General features: G+C 50.0%; 1 protein-coding gene across 4 annotated transcripts in view; it reads left to right on the forward strand.

The window, feature by feature from the left end:
- The window catches only part of CEP63 (centrosomal protein 63), a 395360-nt gene that overhangs the window by 241342 nt on the left and 141215 nt on the right, over positions 1-12803 (forward strand). For all 4 annotated transcript variants that reach the window (XM_085634243.1, XM_085634242.1, XM_085634244.1 and 1 more), the window contains one exon: positions 5785-5930. In XM_085634243.1, coding sequence (XP_085490369.1) covers positions 5785-5930 — 146 coding nt within the window. The remainder of the gene's footprint in view (positions 1-5784; positions 5931-12803) is intronic.

Genomic DNA, 12803 nt, shown 5'->3' on the forward strand with positions numbered 1-12803 from the left:
AAAAAGAATCTTCCGACTTCATGGAATGAAGCTATTATTAGTATTATCTTGAAACACGGAAAAAACCCAGACCAGTGTGAATCATATAGGCCCATATCCCTTCTAAACTGTGACTACAAAATTTATACTCAAATTTTAACAACAAGACTGACTAAAGTAGTCAATCCCCTAATCGACAACAACCAGAAGGGTTTTATGAAGGGCAGACAAATTCAAGAACTAACTCAGGAACACACTGCAGCCATAGACATAGCAACTCATGAAAAACTTCCACTAGCTATCATCACCTTGGACGCAGCTAAGGCGTTTGATAGGGTTAACTGGGCATATTTGAACGCGGTTTTGAGTAGATATAAACTCGGAGACAACTTTCAAGATTCAATTAAATTAATATATAAAAACCCCTCAGCTAGAGTCCTAGTCAACAATAGCCTCTCAAATAAGATACAAATTACGAGAGGAACTAGACAGGGCTGCCCTCTGTTGCCCCTTCTTTTCAATCTGTATATAGAACCCTTAGCAACAAAATTAATGAACAACTCTAATATATCCCCGTTCACTTATAATGGATGGACGAAAAAAGTTGCCCTTTTTGCAGATGACTTGATGATCTTTACTGATAATTTCTTAACATCTCTTCCTGACATTGAGGCTTCTATTAATCAGTTTGGAGCACTTTCTGGATATACGGTCAACCAAGCAAAATCTGAAATTATGGTGTGGAACTGCACCAATAATCACCCCTTGATAAAAACAAAAATAAGATATCTAGGGCTAGACATAATTACTGATATAAATAAAATTGCGGAAGTAAATTTTAAAAGGCTCCTTAGTGAAACTAGAAAGCTTCTAAAAACCTGGAGTGCTTTGCCGTTAACTTTTATGGGAAGGTCAAACATCATCAAAATGACGATACTACCGAAATTTACTTATATCTTTAGCACGATCCCGTTAGAGTTTGATAGAACATCAATAAAGAAACTGCAGGGAGAACTAAACTCCTTTATTTGGGCCAATAAATCCCCCCGAATTGCATGGAATAAACTTAGAAAGAAGAAAGATCAAGGGGGTATAGCTAGTCCAGACCTATTGCAGTACTGTCGGGCCTTCCAGTTTAAATATGCAAGAATCTTATTAAATGACTACGAATCTTATCCACCTCACTTGCAAGCCATAACGAGACCCGTGGGACATTTTTTATACAAATTTGGCCACCCAAAATTTTACAAAAAAATAAAACTAAAGGTCCTCCTATCCGCAGTCAAACTGTGGACACAAATAAGAAAATCAACTAAAATCCCTTACTACAGTGAATACGCCCTGATATGGGAGTCCCCTGGCACGCCAGAATGCCTCCAAGATAGTCTTTCAACTCCTCTCTTACTAAATGGGGTTACTAGATGGGGGCAACTGATAAAACAGGATCACATCATAAGCTGGTCCCTCCTACATAACATCATGGGAGGTTCTCTATCTAAATTTAAGTTTTATCAACTATCCAGCTGGATTAAGACCCTGACGGAACCCTATGAAGGAGACAGAGAAATGGAGCTCAAAATGTTTAATATCGGAACTCATAAGAAAGAAGTCTCCTTATGGTATTGGATGCTTATAGAAACAGGAGAAGACAACCTCAAGACATTAGAGAAGATCTGGAGTAATGCATTGCCGACAAATGACATCGAAAACCTATGGCAAGTATCTATGGGGAAATGCTGGGGTGTTATAAAATCTGCTGCCCTAAGAAGAAATCATCTGTTCACTCTTCATAGAGCGTATTGGACGCCGAAAAAGCTTTCGAAATTCAAAAATTCAATTCCGAAAAAATGTCCGAAATGTGATGAAGTTGAAGCAGACGACTTGCATATGTTTCGGCAGTGCCCCCAGATTGATGTCTTTTGGAGAGAGGTGTCTAAAACCTTGGAGAAGGTATTTAAATATCCAGTTGATGTAAGTACCCACCTGGTTATATTTGGGATTAGAGAAGAAGGGGCAAAACTTGTTAAATTAACGAAAGAGCAAGAAAATCTGCTCTTTACCTTAATTCTTCTTGCCAGGAGGGAAATATGTGTGAATTGGTTAAGATCTGACATCCCCTCACACATGGGGTGGGTAAATACTGTACATAGGATTTCAAGACTAGATAGGAGTGGGAGGGCCAACAAAAGATTTAAATTCTGGGAAATTTGGGAACAGCAAAATGTCTCGACTAGTTAAACTATAGGTTGTTTCAACATGGGTCCAATGATTATGCAATAACAATACACCTGAAGTCTTGACGACTAGAGTAGCCTGAATGGCTAGCTCCACACACCTTCCATAAAAGGGTCAAAGAGATACAGCATCCTTGACAACTCTCTATAATGGGAGCCACGAAAGAGAGCTGTCCAAATGTCAAGAGATCCCTGAAAAATCTCAAAAACCCGGTATTGCACAATGAGGACATTAAAAAAAAAAAAAAAAAAAAAAAAAAAAAAGGTAGAAGAAGGTAGGTGCCACCCTCTGGTCACGAGCGGCACAATCGGAAGTGGAAGAAACATGCCATCAAGCAGGAGTGTGGGCCCTAACCCACTAATGGGCCAGAGGCTGGGGTCGTGTCCGAATCCCCCCTCGAAAGCAGGTCCCATATAAGCTAAGGGCACCCCCAAATCATACCAAGAGTGCACAGTAAAGTAACAGCTGAGGGGCTTATGGCATGACCAGACAGCAGTACGAGTGAAGTGACAGACATGACAATAAAAGGCATATCTCGGGTGCTCAACAGTGTCCCAGCAGCAGAGCTGGCACAAGCACATCCTCATTGTTCCTCTTCGTCATGAGCCGCCACTGTCTCGGAGCGTCTACGTTTCTGCTTCTTGACGTAATCCATTGCCGCCTTAGGAGAAGTGAATATTTTGCTGTCACCTTCCTGGCCCACCCGCAGGCGTGCAGGATACAGCATGGCGTAGGGAATACCTTCAGTCTGGAGGAGCTTCTTTACGGTGCCGAACTCCTTCCACACCGTCTGTACAGCCACCGTAAAATCGGGAAAAAAAGACAAAGTGTTACCATGGTGGGTAATGGTGCCCTTATCTCTTGCAAGCCTCAGAATAGTGTCTCGGTCCCTGTAGTTTAGCATGCGGGCTATTATAGGGCGCGGCGGGGCCCCCGGCACCAGTCTCGCCGCACAAACATCAATGATAGATTTTCAGGGCCGAAGATGTCTCTGATCAAGGTTTCAATGTAGGCCTCCATTCTGCCAGTTTTGGTGGACTCCGGCAGGCCCGTGATGCGAACATTATTGCAGTGGGACCTCGCTTCGAAATCTTCATTTTTTGCTTGGATAAGCGCCAGTACCTTCTGCATTTGAAGAGACTTGCCTGCCATTTCACTTAGGCCGTCCTCATTGGTGGAGACACGCTGTTCGATTTCACCCATTCTCACATTTTGTTTATCAAGTTGGAGGACATATGGTTGAGTCTGTGAATGACCGCCGCCATAGTCCCCTCGATGGACTGAAGGCTCTTCTGCATGGCAAGTAAGGTGGTCTCCAACGTGGAAGGGCCCTCCCCCGGTGCATCCGCCTCCGAGTCTGAGGCAGCACGCTGCTATAGTTTTGAAGATTTGCGTACCTCAAACGCGAGGCAAGTCTGAGATTTGTCAGTGCGCCCCATAGCAAAAGAGAACAGGGTGTAAGTGGGTGAGCCGCCCCGCAATCAAGGCCCAAGTCCCGCCTATCGCGGTCAGCAGAGTCATGTGGCAAGAGTCCCCACGTCGAGACGGGCCCAGCAGCGCACAGCCAGCCCTCCAGTTCCACCGATGATATGAGAGTCACAGTGCACCCGGTTCAGGCAAACAGGCACAGGCTGCCGGAGCCGGCAACGCCGGATGTCAGCCCCCGCGAGTGTTGTCAAGCTTGCGTTGAATGTGGTTGAACGGGGTAGGCCTCAGGAGCCCCCGACCCTCGGTCCGGTCACAACCAGGGAGTTAGTCACGATTCGCAGCAGTTGCCGCTAGGAGTTTTGAAACCGGTGGCCTCAGCAGCACATTCGGGGTCCAGTCATCAGTGGCGGTTGATGGGATTCACAGGACCTCCACGCCGGATAGCACCAATCTCACAGCGCCCCCACACGGCACATACAGGCCGCAGCACGCAGAGAGCAGCCCGGCCCTCCGGCCCCCACCCACCTCCGTGGCTAAAGGCCGGGAGCCCGGCTGCACCCCACTCACCACAGCCCGCCTGCGGCGCTGTCAACTCAGGGTCCCTTGCTGCTGAAGATCTGCTTCCTCCCGGTCCGGACCAGAATCCAACACACGCAGCGGAGGCAGTCCACACCCCACGACCCGGAGTGCTCAGACAAGGATTCGGTACCGGCCGATGGAACTGAGGCAATGGGACGGCCCTCCTGCGCACCAGGCGGCTCCGGAGTTTCAGTCGCCGCTCACTCACCTCATAAGTATCTTCTCCATAAGGACTGCTCACCAGTGCGCAGGGCTCCACTCAAGAAGGCCTGGCCGCGGGGATCACAGCAGGCAGGTCGCGGCAGCCGCCATGTTGCCGTGCGGCAGTCTCCGACGGAGAGGTGATTTTTAGCTTTCGTGATGGTCGTAGGACGAAACAGCACACCTCCTCCTCTTCAGTATGAGCTCCCACTTCAAAGCAGGCAGCGACAGGCTCCGATGCAATAATAATGGGTGGATATTAAATGGATCAGGGCTCAGCCGGGCGGAGCAGCACTAATGTGCGGCCATCTTGCCTGGCGCCCTCTGGCGCCCCCCGGCTTTGATATTTATTCTAAAGGTGAAGAATCTGCAGTTAGTAGTATCTATGAGAAGAACAAGTAATTACCTTCAGTTAACACTGTTTCTGGTGAATACTCTGTTTAACTGCAGATTCCTCACTTCCTTTGCACCTCTGCGTGCTGTCGAGCAGTCTCCTTTTACCAACTAAATAGGTCCAAATTAGAGATCTGCAACTGGTACCGCCAGTGGTTTTGTTCTCCGCTTCCAAGGTTGTGGAGAGTCAAGCAAGAAAAATATGACAAATTTAGCACAAGAAAATAGCATTGTGATATGCAATAAAACATCCATAACAACCCCTCCACCCTCTCTCCATGTTAAGCCCTACTAGGACACATCTCTGTGTCACATATTTCACAACGGAAAGGACACATTGCTAAAGGCTGTTCGGTGGTAAAGCTCCATAGTGTCAGGAAGAGAGTCGACTCTCTCAATCAACGTCCCACAGTAAAACAACTCATCCTCTCACAATAAGCTCCTAGCTCATGGGGGCAGGGCATCAGGGGTTCCAATAGCTCCGCAAGCATCACCGCCCAGGCCCACAGGTCATTGGTACGTTTATTATCCCTACGAGTTTTTCGCATATGGCTTTCTTCGGCCACCGCCCATTCAGCCATATATCTCAGCCAATCCGCCACTTTCGGTGCGACAGCCGGGGCCCCGATAATGTATTCAGTGTGCAAGTTGCTTATTTGGATCCACCATAGCCTTAACTGACATTAATCTAGTGTGGTTATGTCAGTCAGATACATATTTCCTAAGCAGGTTCATGCAAACCTCTGAGACGACTTTATAAACTCAAAAACTATTTTAATATGAATGGTTTGGAAATTTTTCCTTATATTATAACATAGAAAATTGCAAACATCACCCCTATCTCTCAGTTGGACGAGTTTCGCTTTTATAAAAACTGAGGTCCATGCTGATAAAATGAATTGAGAAGTGTTGTAAATATCTTTTTAGAGGAATATGTTTGAAATAACATTAATTAATTTACTGTCTCAGGTGCTGCAGGCGGAGAAGGTGGAGCTGAAAGGCACACTGCTCTCCCAGGAGCATTTCCTGCAAAACTCTCAATCCCAGCGGGAGCAAATCCAGAAGGAACTGACAAGACTGAAGGAGAATCTCCAAGCCAAGGAGGTCAGCATTCGGTGAGTTGTGTTATTTTGTTAACCTGCAACTAAAAATCCTGTGATAGATACTATGATTAACAGATTAAAACATGGGAACCATCATTCAGTGAGATTAATCATAACAAAACAGTGAGATTAGCGTCAAGTGAGGCACACTGTGATTTATTTAAGGAGTGCAACACCGGAGTGATGCTTCTTAATTCAAAAATGTGGGAGCTGCCCATCTAAGGACCGATACTCTGGTAAGTAACATGTCACTCATGATCAGTTAATGTATATCATGGTAGAAACATAAGGTAGCATACTTAGACCTACAGATAAAAATCAGCATTTGGTGTGGTACTTATAGGATAATTGTAACTGTGAAATATCTGATTTAGTGGTTTTTATAGAGCGGAACGATTAACACTATTTTATCGAGGCAGTGGTCTCACAGAGCCAGTGCAAATGTGTAGGGCATAGCTGATTGAGTTTCTAAACTGAAGTTCAGTATTCAAGCGCTGTAACAAGGAAGGGTAGTGCACAATTGTGCTGAATATTAACAGATTTAAAATCCTGTTGTAGCATTTCCCAAACGGGGAATAATTGCTCTGTTGTGGAAATCTGATCACAGCTCACAGGATTGTTGATCTCATGTGGGATTCTCACAAAGAAAGAGGTCTTTGCCGTGCCATTACTGGTTTTGTGAACATTGCAGATTAATAGTGATAAACACGTTGAGATATTTTAGTTTTAGAACCCAATTAAGGGACAAGACTTTACCTATTGATTTTATTCTGTTCATATGGATGTTAATGTGGTTGATGGTGGTTAATGTGTCAGCCGTTTCATCAAGACAGGTCCAGTACCACCATCTCTGTCAACCAGCATCCTTAATTCATCCAGCTCATTTAACAGTACCGTTCTGGTAAATGTATTGTAAGCGAAACCCACTCTTGAGATGATACAACAGATGGCTGTTTTCGAAGAAGATGCACAAGTGATCTTTTGCCACACTTTCAGGGAGTTTTGCAGTGTAGGTAAGAATGAAATGGAATAATAATTTGCTGATCAAGCAATGATATCCTCAAAAATTATCATATTTTTAGAAACCACAGGAATTGAATACCATGACAGGGAAATCTTTTAAATCTGAAAGAAACAGTTAGTTATAGATTCTTTACCTTAGAATTATCCCCAGGCGTCAGACTGGATCCGGATAGTTTTTTCGGCAGCAGTACCCCTGTGCGTTGGTAGGTGGCGTCGATCGACTCCTTGTCTGTCGCCGGGATAACGTTGCGGAAGTTACTTGGATGTCGCCCTCGTGCGCTGACGTCAGTTCTTTCTTTTTTCACACCAGCAAGCGCAGATTCGGAGAGAGCGGTAGCCCCAGTCACTTTTGACTGAGTTTTTGCAATTTTTGTTGACTTCGTTTTTAAGTCTTCCATCGTCTCCTGGAGCACGAGGAATGCCCTGTTTCAAGGCCTGCGGGTCCTGTACCCGACTGATGTCGGTCACGGATTCGCACTGCATGTGCCTATACTACCTGGACCGCGACCACGACCCCAAGTCGTGCTCCGACTGCCGAACAATGGCCCCAAAGTCTTTGCGGGAGCAGTCCCGAGGGCTCCTCGAGGTCCAGCAGTCGGCTCCGCATCGCTCAAGGTCCCGGTCGCGAGGGAGGTCGTAGGACCGATCGCAGAGCCATCCCCACCACTCGTCATCTAAGTCTTCGCACTCTGGGTCAGGTAAGTCGAAGAACAGAAAGAAGTCTAAGAAGCATCGTCTCTCTTCGAATTCCCCTCGTCCGTCAGCCGATGCGACGCAGGGTGCAGATGGTGCCCCTACAGCGGCTCCGCGTGCGGAGCCTTCAGGGTTGACTCCTCCCTTCCCGGGACCGGGAGCGACCCCTGCCCAGCTTCATCAATTTTACGAAGCGATGCATGCCATCTTTGGGCAGCCCGACTCTGCCGGTGCGCCTTCGGGCCCCACGGACTCGGCTGGGGGCCCTAGCCCTTCGACACCGGCAGCCGACACCGACACCCTTCAGCACCGCAGGACCCCCTTGGATCCAGGCCTGGATCCAGATCGGACCGGTCGACCTTGTTACACCTCCACCACTGCCGATTCCACACCGGCACCACGTCTGCAGCCGATGACAGCTGGACCCCCAGCCGGTGTCTTCCACCCCGATGTGGACACGGAGCCGAACCGGCATCGACCGACGCCGGATCCGGCGCCAATGGGTACTTTTGTCCCTGTTTTCCACCCTGGCCATTTTCAGCCAGATTGGCAGCCAGAGGAGGGTGAGGAAGACTTGGAGGGGTCTGGTGACCCTTTAACAGACCAGCTGGAGTACGAGCCGGACTGGAGAGAGGAACTGGGGGATGCCAGTGGTCTGGCTACCTCCCCACACCTAGGAATGTTGTATCCTCCTACCGTGGCTACGGAGGAAGGAGCGTCATACGCAGTGGTGTTGCGTAGGGCGGCCGAGGCTGTCCACCTTGAGCTTCCTACCGTGGCAGTCAGGACTAACCTCCTGATAGAGGTGCTTCAGCCGGCAGCGAGCTCTTCGGAGCCCCTGCTGCCGTTCAATGAAGCCCTAACAGACATCCTTTTGGGCACCTGGCTCAGGCCCAACACAGGGGCTCCTGTGGATATGATGGTTACCCGACGCTACCGCCCGACCCCAGGCGACCCCACTTTCCTCTCCCAACACCCTACCCTTGGGAGCTTGGTGGTCCAAGCCTCTATGTCCAAGGGTGCCTTCCCTACAGCTCCACCTGATAGGGAATCCAAGAAGCTAGACCAACTTGGGAAGAGGATGTTTTCTTCCTCCAGCTTGGTGCTGCGGTCGGTAAACACAGTGTGTCTGTTGGGCCGTTCTTCCCACTCTGTGTGGGATACGGTGGCTCAAGTGCTGCGTCAGTGCCTGGCGGAGGACCGGTTCGTGCTCTCCCGTGCAGTCGCCGAGGGGAGAGACGCAGCGAAGTTTACCATCTGCTGTGGGCTGGATACCGCAGACACACATGGCAGGACGATTGCCACGTCAGTAGCCCTTCGGCGCTACGCCTTGTTGCGTTTGACAGTTGTTTCTGGGGATGTCCAATCCACACTTATGGACATGCCCTTTGATGGCCATCGCCTTTACGGCGACAAGGCAGACAATGCGCTAGAGCGACTTAAGGACTACCGGGATGTGGCCAGGACCTTGGCCTCTCCACCACCCGCCCTGCGCAGTCTGCCTTTCGCCCCTTTCGTGGCTACGGAAGGGGTGCACCACTACGTGCCGCCCAGAGCCACAGGCCGGCGCAGGCTGTTCAGCCCCAGCGCGGTTGGGGACGTGGAACCACTGGCGTGGTTCTGGGGGCCAGCGAGCAGGCCAGTCCACCACAGCCCCTCTCTGCATCAGCCTCCAAACCCTCTTAGTCCGACCTTCCAGGGCCACCAAACGCCAGTGGGCGGCAGGATCCGCCCACACCTCCCCCACTGGCGCACCGTCACGTTGGACAGGTGGGTTCTGCAGATAGTCCGAAGGGGCTACTCCCTCCCCTTCGAGACTACCCCTCCCTCCATACCACCTCAGTACCATCACATGTTGTAGGATCACCTGGCCCTTCTCCAACAGGAAATTTCGGCCCTCTTGGCCAAGGGGGCCATCGAGCGCGTTCCTGTCCCAGAAGTAGGTCGTGATTGCTATTCCCACCTCTTTCTGTTGCCCAAGAAGGACAAAGGCCTGCGTCCTATCTTAGATCTCAGGAACGTCAACCGCTTCTTCAGGAAGGAGAAATTCAAAATGTTGACGCTCGCTCAGGTCTTGTCTGCCCTCGACCCTGGAGACTGGTTGGTAGCGTTGGACTTGCAAGACGCTTATTTTCACATCCCCGTCCTGCCAGCCCACCGGCGTTACCTGCGGTTCACAGTAGGCCACGAGCACTTTCAGTTAACTGTGCTCCCCTTTGGCCTTGCCAGTGCCCCTCTGGTGTTCACGAAAGTGATGGCGGTGGTCGCAGCTCATCTGCGCAGATCAGGGGTTCAAGTCTTCCCCTATCTCAACGGCTGGTGGTCGAAGGCGGGCTGGCCCCAAGCAGTCGTTTCCCACCTCCAGACTACGGCCGACCTCCGGCATTTGCTGGGGTTCTCCATCAACGTGCCGACCCCCTCTCAGAACCCCCTTTTCATCAGAGCGGTTATGGACACGGCGCAGTTTTGGGTTTATCCTCCCGAACAGCGAGTCCGAAATATTCGGGGTATGATTCCGATTTTTCAACCTCTATCCCGGGTTTCGGTCAGGATGACCCTGAGGCTGCTGGGCCTCATGATTGCATCCTGCTGGTCGATCATTCCAGGTGGCATATGCGGGCTCTGCAGTGGGACCTGAAGTTCCAGTGGGCGCAGCATCAGGGGAATCTGTCCGATTGCGTCCAGGTCTTGGAGGGCACTGCACGAAAATTGCAGTGGTGGCTCACAAACTAGGATTGGGTCAACGGCAGATCCCTCTTCCTTCCCCAACCAGAACACACAGTGGTAACAGACGCATCCCTTGTGGGATGGGGCGGCCACATGGGAGAGGCGGCGATCAGAGACCTCTGGTCTCCGGTGGAGTCCGAGCTCCACATCAACCGTCTGGAGCTTCGGGCTATCCATCTTGCACTAAAAGCTTTCCCTCCTTCTGTCCGGGGAAGAGTAGTGCAGGTGTTCACGGACAACACCACCGCCGTGTGGTACTGCAACAAACAGGGCGGGGTGGGGTCGTGGACCCTGTGTCAGGAGGCCCTGCGCCTCCGGACATGGCTGGAACATCAGGGCATATCTCTGGTGGTTCAACACCTGGCAGGTTCACTGAACGCCAGGGTGGCGAACTCAGCCGCAGGTGCATCATGAATAACGAATGGCGTCTTCACTCGGAGGTGGTGCAAGGTCTCGTTCTGCAATGGGGAGAACCTTGGTTAGATCTATTCGCCACCGAAGAGAACGCGCAATGCCAGCAGTTCTGTGCGTTTGAACTTCCAAGGCGGGCCTCGCTATGGGGACGCTTTTCATCGCGAGTGGAGTTGCGGTCTTCTATATGCCTTTCCGCCTATACCACTTCTGCCCAGAGTGCTGAAGAAGATCAAGCGCGACCGGGCCAAAGTCATTCTTGTGGGTCCGGATTGGGCACGAAGAGTCTGGTATCCCGAGCTGCTCAACATGGCCATCCATCCTCCGATTCGACTGCTTCTTCGGAAGGAAGTCGCAGCAGCAGGGGACGGTCCGCCACCCGAACCTGTCCAGCCTCCACCTCCTTGCGTGAAGATTGAGCGGCGGCAGTTGACGTCATTTGACTAGCCTCCTGAAGTTTGTGATGTAATCTTGGCAGCCAGGCGTCCCTCCACAAAGACAGTATACGCTTGCAGGATGAAACAAATTTGTGGCATGCTGCACAACAAAGGCTGTTGTTAGAAATGGGGGTCCCTAGTTGGCAATGGCTGGCCACTGTCCAAGTAGGGACCCTTCTTCCTAAGTTAGAGTAAGCGGGCTACACCCTTTGAGAACCACTGCTCAACCCTGTGGTAATGTAGCACGAGCAGCTAGGCCTATCTCCAGAGGCAGTGTGTGAAGCATTTATGACCATACACAGTAACACAGTGAAGAACACTAACACCACACAAGTAGTTATAAAAAATAAGTATCTTTATATCTAGACTTAACACAAGACCAATAACAGTAACAAGCCACAGTACTAGAAAATAGGGTTACTCTTAAAATGCTGCAAAAATAGTTCAAAGTGTGCAAAGAGGAGTTCAGTTCAAGGCAGTGGTCTCTGCGACCCTTTTACTCACGAACTACCTGGATTCTGTAGCAAAGCAACCAAAATGTCGCTAAGGAGTTGTAGCGATGATTTTCCTCACGCGTGACTAGCGATGCGTTGAATCCTTGCCGCAAGGGAGGATAATGCACCGAGCCTGTTGCGTGTTCGATCTTATTGCGATGAAAAAAAAAGGCACCCCGCGATGGAGCGACGATCCTGATGCGATGCGATGAAAATGGCGATCGCTCGGCATCCACGCTGCAATGTCGTGAAGCGATGACCTCGATGCGATGATCTTTGGTTAGCGAGCACTTGGCAGCCTGCAAACGTGTGATGCGATGATCTCCGGTAGCGAGCACTCAGCGGCAGCAGCGCGATGATTTTCCTTCCGCTCTTCAGCTGCGGCGGCTCGCTAACGGGCGTTAGCGACGATTATCAGCACTCTCTTCTCCACAGTAGAACTAGAGGCCCTGGAACTCACAGGAGCCTCAACTGCAGATAGAAATCCTCGGAGACTGGTGCTGGAGTCAGATGTGCCTGAGACTCCAGCAGGAGGCTAGCTCTCTTCTAGCCCTTGGGTGATTGCTGTAGCAAGATAAAATAAAAGTTCCTTCAAAGTCCTTTTCCTCTTCTTCCAAGTCCAGTAGTAACCACTGCAGGCCAGTACAAGAAACAGCACACAAGCACAAGGACAGTCCTCTCCTGCAGATTCCTTCAGTTACACGGACAGAGGTTCTTCTTGTTGTCCAGGAGCAATACAAATTGTAGGGGTTTCAGCACAGATATTTATACCCCAAAAGTCTTTGTTCTCAGAAGCTACAAATCACTGAACCCAGCCAGAACCAGTTCTGCCCAGCCCTGGAGCACTTTGTTTACCAGGCTGCATCCTTCCTTTCAGAAAGAGGGGCTCTGCCATCAGACGCACAGTGGGAGGTGGAGCCAGCATTCACCTTGCCAGGCACAGCCCTATTCAGGTCCAGGAGCTACCCCTCCCCATACTCCAATGCAGATTTCTCTATTCATCCCAGGTGTGACTCAGCCTGCCCTGTCCCTCCAAAACCAGACAGCCAATACACATAACAGCAGAGCACACTGGAAGGCTTTGGCAAGAAAATACCTAC

This window comes from Triturus cristatus, chromosome 11, assembly GCF_964204655.1.
Source record: "Triturus cristatus chromosome 11, aTriCri1.1, whole genome shotgun sequence".
Lineage (NCBI taxonomy): Eukaryota > Metazoa > Chordata > Amphibia > Caudata > Salamandridae > Triturus > Triturus cristatus.